The sequence below is a fragment of the Pieris rapae genome, chromosome Z, assembly GCF_905147795.1.
Source record: "Pieris rapae chromosome Z, ilPieRapa1.1, whole genome shotgun sequence".
Classification (NCBI taxonomy): domain Eukaryota; kingdom Metazoa; phylum Arthropoda; class Insecta; order Lepidoptera; family Pieridae; genus Pieris; species Pieris rapae.
Window position 1 is genome coordinate 3,819,930 of NC_059534.1, and position 16,296 is coordinate 3,836,225.

The window sequence follows — 16,296 nt, forward strand, 5'->3', positions numbered from 1 at the left end:
CTATTAAATTATTATTAAAATAAACAGGTTAATTCCTAAAACAACTATTATACCAGAGAGATTCTGACAGCTACTTGAATTTGTTTATGTGACTCAAACGTCAAGCTATAGAAACAACGTGAAAATGTGGTTCGTCGTGGCTCGGTTTACAGGATGGACCCTTGGTCTATCGGGTGTGGTTTCAAGTCAGTGTTGCGTTGAGAAAACGCTAAATCGATAGGCGGGCGGAGCGCTGCAGTCGTCGTTAACATTCGGCACAACAATCGCTGTCGCTCTTAGACTTGGCTCTCGGCTCTCCGGCATTCTGCCGACCTTTCGCGTCGTGAACACACGCGACGATGCGCGGCGAACGCGCCGCTCGTGACACGCGGCACAACAAGGATCACGAAAATTTAAAATCATCACTTAAAAAGGGGAGTAAATCCAAAAAGCATAGAGTGGTCTTCGACGAGACTGCTAATGAATTTTTTGAGGCGGATTACATTATTGTTGTCCGGGATGAATGTGGATATTCTGATGAGGGGGAAGGCGATGAATGCTCAGGATGCGGGGCGTGCGAGCGCTATCAGGAGCCTGAGCCTGGTGCCCTCAGTCCACCAGAAGGGTACAAAGATATGGGGCTATTTAACCGGGATGGCACTTTGCGTGAGCAGGCTTGGTGGGAAGCGGGTGATGTTGTTTTGGTTGGAGAGAGATCTGGGACGGTTTTTACCCCGCAGCATCTGCAGCTCCTGCGGCGGCTGCAGAGGGAGAGGATGATGCGATCGTCAGTTTGCGCGGACTGCGATGCACATACGATTCACCAGCCTCTGGGTGAGTCACCTTCCTCTTAATATGCCTGACAAGGACGTAATTGCTCACCCGTAACATGCATCTCAAGTATCACATCCTCATGTCAGCATCAAGTAGCAAGTCTTCGATGCCTTTACATATAAAAATGTCTTATATAGTAAGACAGCCAAAAAAAATTATCATTACGGAGGTGTTTAAATTTCATACGTTATACATAGTAGTTAGTCAAGTTCAAGTATATTAAATATTTTATTCTTTAGAAACATATCTTATACAATGCTTTTGCGACTGTATGCATGACGTAATGCTTTGCGAAAATTTTTAGTCTTTTATATAGGCTAGCGTTTTTTTTTCTGTTTACGAGCCAAGCGATTAGTATAATAAAAATAAAGTGAAAAACCTTATCGTTACGGTAATGATGTGACATTCGCATTTCTTTTTTTTCCAAGGCCAGACAAAGCAATTGGCATCTGTCACTTTACACAATTCATTACCACACCAACAGTACATATGTATATATCTTTATACATTTTAATTTATATTAAGTATTATACTAAGTTTATTATTAATATCAATTAATAAAAATATACGATTTAAAAGTTATGAGTACCATGATTTTACAACCTATATATATAACATGCTCCACAAGTGATATTTTTAAAATAATCTTTTAGTTTAACAGCATTGTTATACTACTGACACTCTAAGTGTGGGCAAAATTAGATAATATTTCAGACTAACAAGCATTAATCCCCGATCTAGTTCGAGCAACTCAACGTAATTTGTAAGTTATGCGGTAAATTTAACTTTCCTAATACATAAACTAAGCTAGAAGAATTTCCATATAACAATAAATGTATACTTAAACAAATCTTTAAAAAAATCTAGAACTGTTTACGAAAAATATTAATTTTATCTATCTTAATCATTATTGTGATGCCACAATTACATTTGAAATGAGGTCATCTGAAATAAATTACAGAGTGAACTCTATTTCGGAATTTTCAATATTGACATTTCGTAGCAATATAAAATTAATGAGATTTTAAATGGGTTTTAAGTAACTGTTTACAATGTAAGGTGTGAAATGTAAAAACTAACAACTAATTAATAATATACATTTATAAACACGCAAGGGTGTTTTTAATTATTAATAACTTATGCATTAATTTAAATCTCACGAAGACAAAATGTATTTAATATTACCCAATAGAGAGAAATATTACTAATTAGGTTTGATCAAAAGCGTGTAACGCCAACGAAGTACAACAGTTCTGGTCAGAATTCAGATGAACAAAGAACTGTGACGATAAAGAAAAGGAAAAATTATGAGCTCTTTCAAATAAATATTCAAGTAAAAGTGACAGGTATCAGGTGACCTTAGGCAATGACTTGGTGAAAGCACCAAATCACAAGAGCGGCAATAATTATTAAAATAATCAAGATGATCTCCAACCTTCGAAAGGGTACGCACTATAAGAATAAGATATGTCTTGGTCTTCATAGTCGTCTAAACGGTTCGACAACGAAATTTAAAATTTTATTTGAAAAATAATAATATATATTGCCATTTACTTATACCAAAATTAAAAGAAGAATCTAATGGTAAAATACTTCGGTGATAGAAAAAGGAAATAAAGGAATACTGAGTGGTCTCCTAAAGGTATATCCCCAGCGCAGAATATAAGGAGACAAAAAACTTTATTTACTCAATTATTTATTAACGTAAACTAAGGATTAAATGAAAAAATACTGAAACAATAACAACAATTTGAATAAATGAAATATCTGTTACAGGGCAGTTACATAATTATTATGATATATATAAAATGAAACGCATAAGGAAAGCCCTTTAAACCATATTATGTCAATATTATAGGATTTCCAATGCGTTCAATTATTGTTCACCTCTATTAAAGATATTCAGGTACCCCATATATATGCGAATATATATATATATATTTGCAAGCGAATGAAGTGATAAGAGACACTAGTTTGAAAACAATGGGTTTCCGTAGGAAAATAGCCGTATGGAAATCTGTCATTCTACCACTTATTTTATGGCTCTCAAAAAATTATCCGTTACATTTTAAGTCTGTCACGTAATGCACCATCAAAACAATGCTAGGAGTCATAAGCAATTTTACAATTAATACTAAACTACCAAAAACCTAAGTACTTTTATCATAAGCACGTGAATATTTTACTACTTATAAAAATGAACAAAAATTTGCCTACATTTTTATTTAACATATGAGAAAATAAACTAGCCGAACTCTCGTAGCAACTTGTTCATGTATATTTCGATGTGAAATGATATTTACAATACATTTTATTCATATTGAGGTTTTCAAGAATTCTGTAAATTTGATAGAGTCGAACTTTTACATTACAATCTTGCATTAAAAATAATAAGCTGGTACTTTATAAATACACAACAATTTTTTATTTTGATTTAATGGTGACAGGAAAACCTAAGTATTGACTTAAAAAATTCAAAATAAAATTGATTTTAAAAACCCGCAAAACGCTTCTCTAGGCAAAATGGAGTTGCATTCTTTATGACGAACCATGTCTATAATCACATAAGCAATCGACCCTAAGTATATATTTTATTTCCATCAATAACAGTCAGGATTAGAATTCGACAGGCGAATATATTATTACAAGCCGGTGTCTTGTGACTGACATTTTAAAAAACAATTTTAAATTAATTAATTAAATGGAAATGGATAGGCTCCGAAGGGTTCCCAATCCCAAGCAGGCGCTTGACTGGAACCCACAAGGAAGGCGAAAGCGTCCCAGGCAAACTTAGCCCTATGCAGTTGCAGATGGGGCAAAGAGAGCCAGAAAGACTTGGAGCGAAGTCAAATACGAGGCTCAAGATCGAACGCGATAGACACTTTCTTTGCCTAATCTAAGGGTTATGGGACAGTATTTAATATATTTGCCAGAGAAAGAAAAAGAGAATTTGCAAGAGAGAAATTAGTACCACTTCTACATTCAGATTAATGAAATTTAATTACACACTATATTCATTCATTCACTGACTCACTTATTCACTCACTCACACTATAAATAAATAATAAGGTCAAATAATGTATTTTTTTTAAGAAGTGTTTTTTTTAATTAATTAAAAGTTAAATTAAATTTTTAATTAAAAGTGTTTCCAAAACCTAGGAATGAAAATGTACTTAAAATGAATAAACACATTATTATTATTAATTATAAAAACACACAATCAGCCATACAAAAATAGGTATGCAAATAATTATCATATTTTACACTGTAACACTTTTTAAAGCTATGTTTTGTATTACTCTCAAAGACACTGTATTTATCATACATACTAGCAAACATATGTGATTCTGACTTAAATGTTGAATTTATTTACCAAGCGATTCGGAATTCAAATGCTGGGCCTGTGTGCGAAACCCATGAATCGCCTCCAATTTTTACGAATCTTCAAGTTTCAATGTATTTTTTATGATTTCTTAATTTTGACCGAAAGAAAAGTGATGTTACATACTTTACATACTTTATTTATGACGTTATACCTACTTAACTGTTTTTAAGGTCAGTATGTATATAATTCTTTTACATTATTATAAGGCCCAGTCGTGTGATGATCAAATTTGGCAGCGTGGTTAACTATTAAATTTAATCTATGGCTAGTGCACGGTATATAAGAAGCGCGAGGAATTATATCGTGCAATCTTTTTTTAAAGACCATTACTCTTTACGCGCATATTGAATTGATCCATTATCATAGCCCCTTAATTTGTTTATGTCCAAATTAATTTCGTTTAAATTTTGTATTATAAATTACATAAATCCAGCGACAGTTGTATACTGTATACAGTCGATAATTGGACAGAAATTTAATTTTTAATTTAGAAATTTCCCAGCTTTCTGCTATTATTTTCAACTTTCTAGATTCCACGTTAAAATTGACAAATCTTAATATAATACTAATTTGCTCAACGTGTATATGTAATCCTTATTGAAAAATATTTATGAATACGAAAAAAATTTAAGCTAAAATGTTGAATTTGGTTACCGAGTAATGAATACTATTTCATTTTGGATTTCGGCATGTTATTGAACCGAGGTACGTCGACATAATATCATTGAAATCTGAATCATTCGTTACACGTCGTATGTATATGTTCAGAAATTTAAAGATCGAATTTCACTAATATTTTAATACATTATAAAATCCAAAACGATTCTGTGTACTTAGAAATTTGATCACATATATTCTCTAGATAACATCGTACCAGAGCTTTTCAACCTCTAAAAGTTTTTCTTAAATTCAGCTACAATACAGAACTGAATTAAAAATTAATGAATTGAAACAGAAGCCATTAACGGATTTTTTGGTGACTGAATACAACATCCACTCTCTATGATATTTTTCACCGTTTCCTAAATGCCTTAAGTAATAATACTCGGAAAATTTTCATTCCGAGGAGTCACGTGAGACGAGGAAAATTAAACAGTTTAATTTGTTTAATCGGATGTTTTATTAAATACTGGATCAAAGTAGCGTTTAAAACTTTGGGCCTCCAGTCCTCCAGTTGGGTCATGTTTGGAAAAAGCAGGTATTACTGACGATAATTATTTTGGTGGTAACAACAATGTATCAGACACGGACGTATGTAAATTTGGTGGCAAAATCTTAAACTAAGACAGATAAATAATGATGAAACATATGATACTCAGAGAGACTCATGCGGAGATTACGGCAAACGTATGTTATTTAATAATGTAATAGTATTTAATATGTATAATAATTCTAATATAATAAACATCCATAAAATGTAATAACTAAAAAATATTATTAAAAGGAGACTAAAGTGTCTCCCATCCCCTCATCTGCCAAGATACTGGCAGCGTTCCCTTTGAATGGCTAGACTAATACTTGGTCCGAGGTAGCTGCCAGCTCTTCGGTCTCCTATAATGATGAAGAGATATGTGTCTACACTATTGCCTACTATAAAAAAACAAGCGTGTAAAAAAAAAACAAAAATTTGAATGGTGAACAGGCTGAAAAATATATATCTCGACAATATTTCTGCAGCTATACATTTTCGTGAAAAAATGAACGGTATAAGAGCCCCTTAAGAATAGTAGTGGCTACGACTTACAAAAGATATGTTGCAATCCTGCGTCTATATCAAAGGAGTGCATTATTAATGAACATTTCCGACGAACAGAAATAAAAAGGTTACTGGTGCTTGTATAAATGACCTGCCAAGTGTTTAGGCACTGGCAAATACATGTGGATAATCAAATTGATAATAATTCAATAGGTGTATTGTAATTACTCTAGGTAATTTGAAGCAATTGGTTTAACCAAGCAATTAGTGGCGAAGATAATATCGATTCTGTTGGTTAAATACAATTTATATTGTTTATAAACATAATGTTATATTAGTTATATAATATATGTTATTATTTAGTTATTATAAAAATAAGTATAACAAATGACTTGCGTGCTGAAAACTGTTATGTTGTAGATCGGTATTTGCAAATATATTGAGATAAAAATAGTATAGCCTGTATTCGAGTAATACTTAATTAGGATCGCATAAAGTGCATGTCAATTTGACGTATTTGGAGGAGGCCTTCGATCCGTCGGAGGTCGTCTATAAGTGTTACATCTCCTAAGATATTCTAAGATATTGTTCCAAATAATATAACCTAAAAAAATATGTTTTTTTATGGAACCTGTAGGCATCCCTACTCATCGGCAAAGAAGACAGAAGAGGTGTAGGCCGAGAAAAAAAGCCGGCGTAAAAAACCCTCGGTACTAATTTAAAAATCATCAACAATACTTATAAGAAGTAGCCTGCCCAGCACTAGTACCAGGCCCGTTTATCAACTAGATAATCACTAACTTTATAGTAAGCCTTTTCAAACAGCTTTTCTTCCATACATTTCTTAAATTTATTAAAAGACAGAGATAAAAGAGACTCTGGGATTTTATTAAAGAACAGTATCCTTTTTCCCAAAAAAGAATTACCAACTGTAGATATTCTAGAACAGGGAAATTGCAGCCTGCGTTTGTTTCGAGTATTAACATTGTGCGTATGTTCTATTCTAGTAAACTTATCACTATTTTTGTATACATACATAATATTTTCATAAATATATTGCAAGGGAAAGGTAAGTGTATTAATTTCCAATAATGTGTTTCCATGATTAGAAATTACGTTATAACATTCTATCTTGGTAATGTAGCTATTTCGCTAGGAACATCCTAATACGGTCCACTTCTGAAAGATATTCTTACAAAATTTCATTAAAAGAAGTGCTATAAACGTAGACATCGTCTAGTTCAATCCTAGGACATTTAGGTTCGAGGTCAATGCCCTCTGTAACATAAGGTGACCGTCAAGAGTCACGCTAGGCTAACGTACTCATAGTCTAGAGTTTTACACGTGCTTACATAGTAAACTAACCGACGACATACTGAAAAATTGTCTATTATTAGTTAGGTTCAGCGTGCATTCGATGTAATTCACTAAAATATTGTCGTTTCTATTCGCGCAACGAAAGTCTATGTGTCACGAGGGCTGTTCAGTATTTATAGACGTATCAATGAATCGGATGCCAATATATGCCTTATGTCTTTTTGATTAATACACGTATTGCAAATACACTAGGAGTGATTGTCACGTGATCGGATAACGTATGCCATTAAGCTGTAGTTTATTGATAATAATTTATAATCTTCGTGCAAACATGTAATTAAAAAACTAATAATACGTAACTAACATTTTTCTATTATTTATTTATGAATATTTTATTCGATATTGGTATCATTATTTCCATTGATTTCAGTTGATATTCTTTAAATACAAGAGTCCAACTTCGATTTTCTTCCCTTTGGGATAGATTTGGCACATGGGATGCCAGTGCACAGGCGCTTATTAAAGATTTAAGGTGAATCTTAAGCTTGTGCTTACCTCGTACAGAGTATAAGTTTTACAAAACTGCGAGAAATGCTGCCCGCATAAAGGGTTCTCTATAGGCATTTAAAAAAAAAATTGGTACAATTTGGATTATGATTCTCATCTATGTTATTGATTTTCATAACTGGTATGCTACGGAAACCTTTTTTTTTTTCGAAATTAATATGGCTTAAATGCACGTATCACAGTCATTTTCATTAGTGAAAGGAAATAATTAGGTTGATATTAGCGAATGCGACAGACGGTATCATATTCATACGTCTTACATAAAAAAAAATGTAAATCATATTCGACTCCACTTGAACACACGATAAATTTCATTAAAACCTGTCCAGCTGTTTAGAGGAGAAATTATGAATACATGCACAGATGATTTTCGATATACATAAATAACCTAGATACCCACTGCAGTGCCATCTACCGGGCTACTTCGTGGATTGAAACCATCTAAGCCACCCAAACGCATACAAAAAATTAATTCAAATCGGTCCAAAGCTTAGGAGGTCAGTGACATACACAGCTACAGTAGAATTTCATATATGTTCCAAAATCATGGCTGACCTATGCTATGATTTTGGAACGAAATAGATATTTATGCAAAAAATACCTGCGATGCATCTTGACAAAGACGAATCGGCATTCAATAAAAACATATTACATATGTAATATTCTATTATATATATACTAAATTCATTCATTCGACGAGAACCATTTCCATGTTATGTTTTATAAATATATATATTTACCGCATAAAGCCTACTCCAGTCAAGTTGAGTATTTACTATACATATACTAACTAATGCAGCGTGTTTTTTTAATTGGCATTGATTTAAAACCGTAGTATGGGTCGATTAGATATTAGAAATCATTCACGCTATCAACAGTAAAATCAAATAAGTCGAAAGTAAATAATTGCACATTTTTTTTATATTTAAATGTCTGAGTACATTCATAACGAAGGTAACCGTATTGTTAGATGGTTTAAAATCTCCTGTCATCCATGGAAGATCGTTGGATATAAAAATAATAACAGCTTTTATTGCTGTAAAATACTTATACAGCAGAAAAATGTGATGATATATATAGTTTAATTTAATATATATAGTTTAGTCTAATTTCTGTTTTACAGCTTACAGACATAGGCGTAGTCTAAGAGGTCCCACTCTTCTCGCTGTATAGCTTTTACGTAGCCATATTGGGCCAGCTGACATTAGTATATCATCTTCCCATCTTTTTTATTGTCTTCCTCGTAGTGATAGCGAGGAATTTATTCCGACGCTTTTTTGTCCAATTATCTTTGTCTTCTCTCATCATGTGTCCTATCCATTTCCATTTCAATCTTCACTAGAAGTTTCAGAATTTATTAACTTTGCCATGTCTTTTATTTCTTTTTTTATGTCTTTCAATTTCCTAGAGCACTCCTTTCGATACATTTTCTTGTCTATCTGTGATTAAGAAGGTTTGACATGCTTATGCGCATGTAGCATTTGACATTAGAGGCGACAAATACCTATGTGTGTAATGTAAATTATAGATTTTCCTACATAGGTTTAGTAGTCGTGTTTCACCTATATATACCAGCGAATGAGTTCTTTAAAAGTTTATATCGAATAAAAGTTTCACGAAAAATTTCCGTTTGAATTGAATGTAGGCAATTATTCGCAAGCAAATTAAAGTTTGTCAATTTATCGGACTTTTAAATTGATCTTTAAAACATGGAACGAGAACTACATTTTCTTTGTAACACATGTAGGAATAATATCATTAACAAGTTTAATTTGTTTATCTATTGACTAATGTATCTGTCATATATTATATGAAATCATACTTTTAAAAAATTGGTCCCCTGAGCTTGAGGGTCACCGGGCACTGCCCCGCGTAGCCCCTAGGCATCTACGCCACTGTATAGAGCGCACAGATGTAGGTACGTATATAAAATTACACAGCAGCTACAAAAATGTAGGTAAACATAATAAACTCGATCGGTCAAGCAAGCAAAATAACAAAATAAAAGCAAAATAACAACAGACAATTATTTCAAATTTAAAAAAGTTTTTGTTTCAGCGCGGTACCTTAACTTAAGGTTAAAAAATTTCGAAGTCTATAAAATCAGGCAACAATCAATAACACCTTTTGGTCAATGAAACATAAATATTATTGGGAATATTCCTTACCTCTTACCACTTTCCTTTCCTCTAATTCCATTCCTCTACGAAAACTCGCATTTGTCATTATAATATAATTCCTAAGATCAATCATTTCGTTCTCGGTAGTGTGTTTTACCAATTAGCACATAACCCATCAATTAATACAACGGAATAATTTAATGAAATAACTGTTTGCATGTATCAACAAAGGCATCTGAAATTTCATTGAAGCATACTCACCGCATTCGTCGGGTTGGCATTTGACAGTCGATTAATTAAATATTTCATATCAAACCAAATGGAATATTTGGTTTAAAATCGGTATGAAAATTATGTTACATTATCGTGTACTTATAAGAGAATAGAATTTGAGAAATGTTTGACTCTTCATCATATATTCCTTGTTCCCTATACTAACATATTGTTCTATTGGATAAAGACTACTTTCTGGTGAAACGTGTTCAAATTTGATTGTTCAAAATGAGGGAATAATATGACAAACTTTTCTGTCTCACAATTTTTATAAAAAAATAATAATTATACTTTATTCCAATAGACTATTTCACGATATACGTGTTACGCGTCGGGAAATACGCGCCGGATACATCGGTAATATTTTTATTAACAATATTCATGGGCGAGCCGGGGCGCAAATCCTCGCGAAACCCGCTCTTTCGGTTTTGTTTGCCGCCTTTATATATTTAATAATTTTTTCGCAGAATCAGACACAGCAATTAACAGACTGAACATTTTGAACTTTATTGACAGATCGACTGAACTGAGTGTATGAGGAATGTAATTCCCTGCCATCAGCAGGATAGATCCGGCGCAGGATTGACAACTTCCTATTCTCATCCGGGGCAAGGCAGTTCGATCCCTCTAGGTCCCCATTGAAATATTTTGTGTTATACTTATAAGAATTGATAATTTTTGTCCCATAGTTGATAAAGCAATAAAATAAATATATCCCTTATTTCGATTCGTGAGATCTGTGGATAATTAACTGACGACTCACTCACGAGTGTTTGACAAGTGCTGTTGAACATTCGTCGTTTTTAGTTGTAGATTCTCAACCCCACAAACCTCTTGTTTGTCTCTTCTATTTGTACGAAAATATATTTTGATAAATCCATGGCAAACGGTTGAAAAGCGGCCGACTTTGTTCTAATATTTGGACATTAAAATATATTCTACACAGTCTTGACAAATTTTTAATTCCAAACGTAAAGACCTCTAACGCTAGTTTTAGTGTTTCATATTTATTTTTTTTCATAAAATAACCGCGATTTTATCGTAAATCTTAAATATAACATTTCAGTTTCTAAGTTTGGTACAAAGCTCGTTAACGTCCAATATAATTGGTATTTTTTTCAGTCGTTATGTTATTGTTAAGATAATATTAGTTAGTAGAAATCTAATCTATCTTACGAAACAGCTGTATAATGCACTGCATTAAATGAAACGAAAACAAAAGCGAAATCTAAAATAGAGAAACTTAATTTTTCTCCACGGGGCACAGTAAGTGCGATCAAAAGATTCACTGCATTGCAGGTATTTCATTTAACAAGCAATTGTTATAAGGAATATCGGTCTGAAAAATATTTTTACTTTATACAAATAAACTGGACAGTAATTATCGAAATGAAAAGTTTGAGTATTAAAACCTATGTCGGAGTAAATATTTTGTTCCGTGTTCTTAGCCCAAAGCCGGGATTCAGTTTCTTACTTAGTTCTCTGTATTCCACTTGGTAGCTGATGCAGGCCAAGGTGGTATTATTGTTTGAAACCCAGTGGCTACTAGAGGTATATAACTATAAATGGTATGGGGTCAGTATAAAATAAGATACTTATAATATATATACGTATACATATATGTAACGCTTTAGTCTATAAGAATAATGTACTCTAATTATTAAGTGGTATTATAAGACATGGGCATTGTTATTTGATTCCCAACACCTTATATGGCGCCTGCCAGGGCGCCGGGATGTGCCCGAAAAAGGTAGAAGAATTCGTAAACATTGAGTGATGCAATATGCGAAATATTATATAACATTCATTATGTCATACACTGTGTCGTTCGCCATGGATTTCTACGTTATTATTGACAAGTTATTTGTGAATAAAGACAAAATTATAATAATTCGTCTAATTACGGTCGTGGTAATTTTCGTGGCCACACACAGTTTCATGGACGTATGCAACAACAGCAGATAAATATTGCTAGTTTGGGTAATAGCGAGAATTCAGAGACTAATCAGCAAAATCCTTTACTAGGTTCAGGATTTTGCTGCATAGCAGAAAATGTGTGGATTTTTCGTGCATAAACATTTTTATTGTGAAAATATGAACTCTATTTATTGCAAAGTATTCAATCAAAGGCGCAATTGGTTACTTGATACCGGTGCATCGTTGTCAGCGATGAGCCAAAAGATATTAGAGAACTTAAACATTCCATTCCTTATAGAGCGGATAAAAGTGAACGTCGTTGGTGGTCATGTATATCGGGTCTTGTTTATGTAAAATTATTTTACAATATCAATGAGTTCCATCACCATAAATTCTATGTGTTAAAAAAATATCTATAGAACCGATGGCATATTAGGACAAGATTTTTAAGTAGATATAAATGCGATTTTGAACATAATATTCTGACGATTAACCATATTAATATACCCATCAAAATACTATTATTTATTTATTATTTATTCATATAGATAACATAACTATATTTTATTTGTGCAAAATATTCCGATGTATTTTTTTAGAAGGTGATAAACTGAGTGTCACAAATATATACAAATATATCTATACTATTAAGAGATAACATAATTCCAATTTAGTAATATATTACAGAAAATTAAATAATTGCCTTAAGATGTATTTGACATATTGCATTAAAATGATAAATTTTGTTTACTAAATATTAATGATGTATTAGATTCCTTAACAGGAGCTGTGTATTTTAGCCATTTAGACCTTAGCCAAGGTTACTACCAGTTGGAATTAAACCATGAAAGCAGAAAACATACGGCTTTCACAACTGACTAGCAATATTAAATAAACATCTTCCGATGGGTTTGAAAATAAGTCCCAGTCAATTAATGACTAACTAAACGGTCCATATAGACTTAGAACCACCTCACCTTAGTCCTTTTAGAATTATTGATTTAGACCCTAATGTGAAAATTTTGCGTACAATAAGGAAGAAATTGTACACAAAAATTGGACAAAATTATAAACATAAATAGTTAAAAATAAAATAAATAATTTATTTTTATTTTATTTTCTCTATTAGGGCATATGGTGTCAGTATAAAATAAGACACCTATAATATACGTATATGTAACGCTTTAGTCTATACGATAAATGTAAGTATTCTAATTATTAAATGGTGGCTCGTATAATACGAGAAATATCATAAGACATGGACGTGTTCAGGTCCAAACCGCTGCTCTAAGATTATCGCATTTTACTTTTATAATTAACACATCCTATATTTAAATCTATATGAAAATAAAAACATAATATATTATAGCCATTTTTAGAAATGTAAATGTAGGCCGTTTTGATATCCGAGATGGCCTTTACGTAACTACTAAGTATGTGGGTTTCTTTCCAAGTACTTGGCCGGGTCGCTGAAAGTCGGAACACTACGGAAATTATTTTTTAATTATTGTAAAGATTTTGAAAGACCGCTCTTATTAAGTCCTCACTTCTATTATATGATTTTCTTATTGAAATATTTATGAAACTGAATGAATTAAGCTGACAGTAGGCTTCTTGGAACGCTTTTTCTTAATTATAATTATTTTGATCATTTGGAAGGCTTTGACGTTCGCTCTTTTAAACTTAAAGATCTATGTACAAAAATATATTTATAATGTTCCTTTTTTTAGACACAGAAAAATTATTTCTAATTTCTAAAATTATTTCTTCTTAAATTCTTCATATATATATTGCGGTCTAGTTCGACTTAGGGTCTCAAGCAAAGATCTTTCAATTTCTTAAAAGGCTGATAACGCACTCGCCTCTAGCGTTTGCTTACTGTATTATAAAAAAAAATAAAAAAAAATTTAATGTTCTTCTAGAGTATTATTATTTTTTTCTTCCTATTTCGATGCCTCTCCATTACTGACGCTGGCGTTACTCTCTCGGTCTCTCAGCGAGTGTCAGATGCAGCTATTCTTCCGCTGTCGCAAATAGCGTTACGAAACCTAATCTTAATTTACCATATAAATTGCTAAGATAAACATCCTTCTTGCCTATCAATAGTCTCAATCAAGATGTTTATAAATCTTTAATTCGGATAATTTAACTAATATAATAAATAAAATAATGACTTAAACACAAATGTAGGAACACAAATGCCTTGGTATATCTGTGAGATATCTCAGTGCTTACAGCACGCAGATTCTTCCATAGTTTTTCGCCTTTCAGTAATACCACGGATGTATCAAGCAATCGTTCAAGAATTACCTACGCATATACTTTGTTATAACATTATGACATAATAAATAAAATAAAATAATGTTCATGAATTTGAGTTTAACTTTTATCATGAGGCTTTATAGTAGGTTTGTAGACAAGTAAACAGCCAAATTTTTGGCGGCAGCTTTAGACAGGTCGGGAGTAGGGGCGCCTGCGCGCGCATCTTACGGTAGCTCATCGGATTCCCTTCGAATCGACGCTGTTTTAAAATTAGCATAGCGAGATGCGTAACGCGCTGTCTCGCTCTCAAGGCTCTTATTTAGTTGAAAAAAAATAAATAATCTAATTTCATATAGAGGCTGTATATGAAATTTGATGCCTTTTTAATAACTGTGCGCAACAACTCTGACAAACTTAATCAAAATATTTATTTATTTTAAAACCACTCCTGCCCTAATAGGTGTAATTAAACTTATCAGGCACATTGAAGCTAAGGTACTGAAGTAATAATTACTGTCTTTGCCATGTAATAAAGTATCACAAGCGCGAATTCTCGGCGTACTCGAAGCTCGTTGTAGCCTACAGAACTAAGAATAAACAGGGTCGGATACATGAATTGGTAAAAGGGGCCATGTGACTAGTATCATTGTACTTACATTGGCATATTGTAAAATAATAAATTTATTATTCATCATATTCACTTTTCATTGGCCTGTTATACAATTACTCTAATAGAAATGACACCTGAATGTTAATCCAAATCTATAAAAAAAAGAATAATCTAAAAAATAATTTAGTTTAGTTTAGAGTTGGCGACTGTGAACGCACTCTGCCCCATGTATAGAACATTAAGTCAAATCTGTTTTAATGCGTATATTTTTTTCTAAAATGTCAAATTATGTGTTTAACGAAGCAATTATCTCTTAGTATACATGTGACAGCGGCCAATTATTGTTAATCAGACAAAATAATAGGGTTGTCACTCTACTATTATTCACTAAAGTTGAGTGTGATATAGTCTTAGTCAACGTAAACTGATCATATCATTTCACGTAATTGCTTCGTACAGCTGAATCTGCCTTTTTATATAATATGATCTGATTTCCTTTACTCTTTCGTATCGGTAGGCTGGAATATAAAAAAACTGAACTATTGATTAGAAATATTAATTGATCAATATAAAACTATCTATTACTATCAATATTCATATCAGCAACCATACATAATACATTGCACTAAAAACATAGGACAGGCAAGCACGCAAATATATACGGACACACATTCCAAAAATGACACAATGGCAATTGCTTATGATAAATTTAATATCAATTAATTAATTTTAGTATTGTTACTTTCTGTCTTATTCTGATAATAATCAGACATCGATTTAAATTATATACATAATAAAATAAATCTTAGGTATTCAAAAAGGTATAAAACAGTCTCCTGAGACTCGCTTGGCATTAAGATTATAAGAATTATATGATGCTCTTTAAATATTTTTATAAAAACCTAATAGCAGCAATGCAGGTTCTACGGGCACCAAATTGTCACCCAATGCTTTAATGTATCGCGTCCACACAGAGCGAGCAGCCTCGCGAGGCATGCACGCGCGCTGCCACGGGCCAGAAACCGAGCGAGCCATCGAGTGTCAGCTTGGGCTTGCCTCGCGCGGCCGCACGATAATTTTCCTCGTGCGGCAAATCCCTCGCGAGGCAGCTCGCTCTGTGTGGACGCGCCTGTTGACTGTTTATTCCTTTTATTATTGCTATGCCTGACATGTTCATAGAAAGAAACGATGTAGTAAGCAGCCTTAGACATATTTAACATTACAAAAGGCCAAAGTTTGACATAAACGACAACCCTAAGTGGGCTGTTCTAAATGAATACAAGGCTACATTGTTACGCGCACTTAATTATTGTGTCAACACACACGGCCACTTTAA

General features: G+C 32.7%; 1 protein-coding gene across 1 annotated transcript in view; it reads left to right on the plus strand.

The window, feature by feature from the left end:
• Positions 1 to 264: 264 nt before the first annotated feature.
• The window catches only part of LOC111000099, a 65,877-nt gene continuing 49,845 nt past the window's right edge, over positions 265 to 16,296 (plus strand). Inside the window, exon 1 of the mRNA XM_022269443.2 lies at positions 265 to 813. Coding sequence (XP_022125135.2) covers positions 339 to 813 — 475 coding nt within the window. The 5' untranslated portion in view covers positions 265 to 338. The remainder of the gene's footprint in view (positions 814 to 16,296) is intronic.